General features: G+C 36.2%; 1 protein-coding gene across 1 annotated transcript in view; it reads right to left on the bottom strand.

Annotated features, from left to right (window-relative positions):
- Positions 1 to 342: 342 nt before the first annotated feature.
- Positions 343 to 5,652, bottom strand: part of LOC104541540 (dual specificity protein phosphatase CDC14A-like) — a gene marked incomplete at both ends in the record, with an annotated part of 9,148 nt that continues 3,838 nt past the window's right edge. Inside the window, 3 exons of the mRNA XM_010185625.1 lie at positions 343 to 458; positions 1,585 to 1,741; positions 4,488 to 4,626. Coding sequence (XP_010183927.1) covers positions 343 to 458; positions 1,585 to 1,741; positions 4,488 to 4,626 — 412 coding nt within the window. The remainder of the gene's footprint in view (positions 459 to 1,584; positions 1,742 to 4,487; positions 4,627 to 5,652) is intronic.

Raw genomic sequence — 5,652 nt, 5'->3', positions numbered from 1 at the left:
TTCCCTGCCCAAGAGAACTAAGCTCATTGAAGAATATTTTGTTTGAGACATGAATTTTAAATGCTAGACAGGTATAAATTTGAAGGTTTTGAAAATTTTTTTACTTTGTCTTTTACTGCTACATAATAAGTAGGTATCCCAAACAGGGAGACAGATGAGGGGGTTAGAAAAAAGAAATGTATAAACCAAATCCGTAACTAATAGATACAGACCTAGAGAAATTTCCACCTCAGAAGGTGGTACAGGTACCACTGCTTTAAACAAGGCCATGTGCTTGCCATAAAGATCTGATAGCGCAGACAGAATTTAAAATTGCAAATTACCTCCGAATTAATTAATTACCTCAGACCTCCAGTTGTAGCAGAATATTGTCGTCTCCGATTTTTTAAGGCATTAAGCTTATCTCCCTGTGTCATGCCATTCTGAGGCTCCGGATCTGCTTTGTCTTCAAAATCATTCTGGGAAACACAAAGTAAGGAAGCAAGAAAATATATTAAATCCTTGGGAGTAGTGTAGTTTCAAAGTACTGAACATCTCCTTCACAAAGATCGCCATTTAAAAGGGTAATTTACAGTCTTACGCATACATGGGGCACTGCTCTGTCCTTGCGCAGTTCTAGTAAATGAAATGTGTCACTGTTCAAATGCAGCCTCAGAGGCTTTTGGCAGAGTCTGGCCAGATTAAAAACCCATTACTTTTACCCACACAGCTGTGTGCCACCTGTTTTCATTAGGCATACAAGATATCTCTACACAGTGTTACTCTCCTGTTAGTAATCTAGATACTTCACTTTACCTATTCCAAGCCACAAATTAGACTTCCAACAGGAAAACAGTACCTTTGCAAAAATGCAATCAAGGTGTTTTTCCAGATTATAGTATATGATTATTTTAGTTTATACCAACAGCTATCTGAAGGAAGTGCTCACTACATCCGTGGTCTTTTAGATTAAGTAAAGGATTCCACCAGCAATGTAAAAGTTCTATAGTTACTACAGAGCTAAAATAGGATTAATCCAATGCATAGTTCCTCTAAACTGCTTCTCACAAATACTGTAGGAAACTGCAGTTTAAGATTTTTACTAGCCCAGAAGCAGGAGTATGTTCACTTTAGTTCACAATTCATGCCTATGCTTCCAATAAATAATTAGAAGGTCCTTACCCTGAATGTACACATCACATCGGTAATCCCTAACACTGTGATAAAGGGATGGACATCTATAAGCTCATGCATTAGTAGGTAGGAACCTGGCATAAATGGATGTCTGGGAGGAAAACTGATCTTTTTTTTCCTCCATTCTCTAATAAAGCCCTAGAAAGAATGACTTGAAATAATGCAAACCTTTTGAAATTTGCAAAATTATCTAGAACAGTTTTAAATATAACCTAAACGTGTTTCCTTTTTTTTGGTCTGAAAAAGTGGAATTTGTTCTAATTAGGACTTAAAAAGAAAAGGCCAACTGTGAAAAAGCAACCTAGTACTAATACAAGCCTAAAAAAAAAATATCTAAGCATTATCTATATCCAGTTATGTAAAGACCAACTCCATTTCTGCTTGTTTGAATTTTTTCCTGTGAACTCTTACCTCCCTGTATTGATCCAAGCCTTGTACTTTATTCAAGCTGTCACTGATCGAAATGTCACTCAAGCCGCAAAGAACTCTGTTAAGGTTGCCATCAACCACTCGTCGTTTCTGCTTTGATCGCATGAGATCTCCCTCCAGCCATAACATCGCTTGCTTCCTTTAGGATACAAAACCAAATCAGTTCATATCAACAGATTTGCCTACACATAATAAAAACAATATGAAAACATGCTACTCTTACAGATTGCCAATATTTGAATCTTCTGTTCATCTTCATCTGGAAAAAAAAATTTGAATGCCTATCACACACACAAAAAACAAATCATCATTTTCAATGGTTAAAAACAACAATAACAAAAACCAATTACCAAACACGTCTGTAGCCATCACGGAAATATTACAGGTAATAGAACTTCATTTTACAAAATCTTACTGTGAAAAGAGATTAACTAAACAGTAATTAGCAATGGCATTTTAAAGGCTTTTACAACACAAAAATTCATATAAAACAGTACTTTTATAGAATAAATGAATAATGAATAAAATAAAATAAACTATAATAAATGAATAATAAATAAATGATGATACAGCACTTTCCAACTTCTTATTAGCATGAGTTTTGTGTTTACAGATACTGTGCAGTAAAAGCACAGCTGAAGTGCACAGTGGAAGTGGTCACAGTCACGTAAAGTTGAAAAGGACTCTAGTACCAATATTCAGAAAATGAAAGCTTATCTCCTTCAGACAGGTGGTTAAAAAATAATTTAACTGCTCCAATGTGCATGGGCTAAGCAGTTTTGTTGATGAGACTGCACTGCTCCTCGATAAGGAAGTTTGCTGGGTAGGTACCTGGCATGCTAATTTCATCCAAGAACCGAGATCCTATTGCCTATTATTGTAACAAAATTAATTTCCTATACTGAACAGAGGAAAAAAGAATGAGGAATTAAATCAGAATATACTTTCACTGGAAACTTTCCTTTGTTTGGAAACAAAATATTATGGCAAAGCTGAAGAGCCGAGTAGTCTGAGCCAAGTGCCTGAAGTGCTCAATAATAAATGGGAGAGGTAAGCACCTCCAGCAAAATTTTGCTACGTCCCAAGAACACATCAAGAGAAGGGAGAAGGAGGGAGCAGGGGGAGAGCGAGTACCACTTCTTCCACCTGACATAAGTAGCCTAGAACTCATGCTTAAATTGAAATACCTTTGAAATCTTTCAAGATTAATTGCATTCACAGTAACAAGCTGATTTGATACATACTTGGGTGGGAGGATCTTTACAAAACCACTACTCAAACCTTCCTTATTAAACCTCAAAGAACCTAAGAGATGAAGCTTTGGCATCTAAGAGGTCGGGAGAGCAAAGTTGCAAGATTTTACATTTTTGTCAGCTGCAACTTCGCAGCCTGAGGGTAAGATATTTTATATCAGAACAACGCAACTGTTAGCTCCTTCTTGCTCAATCCCATTTTGATGATACTGGTGACATAGCTGAATTTTGTTTGGTTGTCAAAACAGGTATCTGTTGCCATTAGGACAACAGAAAACTCTTACTGAACAATACTCATAACTATGAATAATGTAGGTATGAATGAAAAAAACACGAAGGACTTTGTGTATCTATAAAATAAAGTACTTATACATCACTGCAGAAAAGACATGGGTCCTATTTTTCTGATCTTTGAAGTAAACAGCACTTAGTAATCACACTACCTACCACCTCTCTTAATCTTGCTCTACTGTGGAAGATATTTTTAAGAGCACAGCATCCAAGCATCGGCACTGTGTGGAGAAGTTTAATCTGCCTTCAGTGAGCACTTCTGGTTTGTGAATGTTTGTGTTTCGAGTATTTTGAATAATGGTGAGCCACCTCTCAAATAAAGGAGTCCCCATTCAGTTGCAGTGGAAAATAAACAGGAAGCCTCATTCATGCTCAATTTCTCTTATGAATTACATTAATATTCCTTCTTTCTGATATCCTATTGATTTAAAGATGTAAGGTCAGTGCATCATTTACTGTCTTTACACAGTATATAGCAGAGCTACTGTATTCTATTTTTTTTCCAAAAAGATCAAATTTGTGGTGGATTTTATAAAAATGTTTTTTTCTCATAACAGTGAAAATGCCTCTAACTAAATATCATCATGGTACCAACTGAAAAGTATCAGCATAACCACTGCAATAGTAAACACACAATGTAGAAACCACTATGAAATTAAACTTAATGTCTACATCACTGAAACCAGTAAATTTTGTCATTCATTTCCTGTCAGGAACCGTGAATCACCCATTCAAGTTATCTGTACATGAAATGTTCTCAACCCGAAGTATACAGTCACTTTTGAGAAGGAGCTGCATTAAAACCATACATTTGTTTTGCTAATGACTATTAGCTCCAAAACAGAAATGCTTCATACACTGCACTAGGAATGTGACAGAGATCATAAGCTGTCCACCTTATTTAATCTTTAGTTACAAGAAAGAAAACACATCAATTACACTACTCTAAGATTAATTTTAAGTGTCATCATAGACTATATATAAAGTACATAAAGTCAATCTTTCCTATGTTAATATTGCAATAAATCTTCATTGTTGATTTAATCTTTCGTCCACATCTGGACTTCACATTTCCAACAAATTTGTCCAACTCCTAAATCCCCCTGAACATGCACAGTCTTGAGCCCCTCTGCCCCTTAAGGTGACAAAATGGACAGCACTCCAGAGAAGACTTGCTACTGAGTAAGTTTGATTACAATCCCAAATGAACTCATCTTAAATGATCGCAACAGGCAGTAATATATGATGGCAGCAGACAGAAAGTAGATCCTATAAACGGTGCAAGATGGACAAGGCTGGAGAGAAGCAGCTGATTCTTAGTAGCAAAAAAGGTATACATACTCTTCCAAGAAGTGTTGCTGAGGTCCTATAATAGAGCCTGGTCGACATATTCGTATCCAAGCAATGGCTTCAGCATGCGTGAACCTGTAGTGTTTCATTATGTAACAGGCAATTAGTGTTCCTGTCCTCCCCAGGCCAGCTACAGGAACAAAAACGTCAACATTCACACACAAAGTCATGAGCACCTCATAATTACCAAATTCAAGTATGGGTTAATGAGAAGACTTCTTCACAATGTTATTCACCACCGTAATAGTTGAAGAAAAACCTTCTGATTCAGTATCCTATTTATCATAATTGGATTTCAATGCTGTAGTTATGAGAATAAATATACTTATAAAAAGTTAACAGCATTTAAGAATGCACGCAACGGTGATCACTCTTGGGACTTGTACAATTCTACTTCAAACTTTTTTTCCTCCCAAAAAGGCTGATATTAAAAAAAAAAGCCATGATTAAGCTAGAATGCAAACTTCATATTTGTAAAACCAGTAAAACACAAAATCAAAGTACCTTTGAGAGGCCAACACACACTTTACAAGTCAAAGTTCAAATACATGTGCACATCACAACAGACAGCACTATGTGTCTCCTCAACCAGTGGCTTTTTCTTCTTGAATCAGTTTTGTTGTGAAACTGCTATAAAACTATTCACTGCTATCTGTATAAACAGCAATGAATGCTGACCAGCATATAATTTGATATCTCAATATCTTAAAATAATTTAACCCACTGCCCCCCAAATCACAAACTAATCCTGCTTTTAAGAGGAGAATCAAGAAACAGAAAACTTAGCTTTTACTATCAGGCAAATCTCTAACTATAAAGTAAGAATCTTTCGAGCTTTGCGTCTTATCTCCTAGTAAAGTGTCTCCCTATTTAAACCTTATTCTCCTGCAAATAAAATATCTGCAAGTTACAGTCTCATGGTGGCCAGCTACTGTTTATGCACCAACAACTATTGAAATGGGAACTCGCTAAGCAGCCAGACATCCTTGCTGACAATTCTAAACACAACTACAAGCTCTTTACATTTAACCAATAACCAAATCTAGCTGTGACTTTTTGGTAAGTTAAGAGGATTCAGGTACAAGTTCACAAATAGTGAGATTCCATAACTGTACACTGGAAGACTAGCGCTGAATCACACAATCACAGAATTGCT

Source organism: Mesitornis unicolor, unplaced genomic scaffold (assembly GCF_000695765.1).
Source record: "Mesitornis unicolor isolate BGI_N332 unplaced genomic scaffold, ASM69576v1 scaffold25285, whole genome shotgun sequence".
NCBI lineage: Eukaryota > Metazoa > Chordata > Aves > Mesitornithiformes > Mesitornithidae > Mesitornis > Mesitornis unicolor.
Note: the sequence above shows the minus strand (reverse complement) of the source record. Positions and strands in the feature narration are given on the sequence as shown.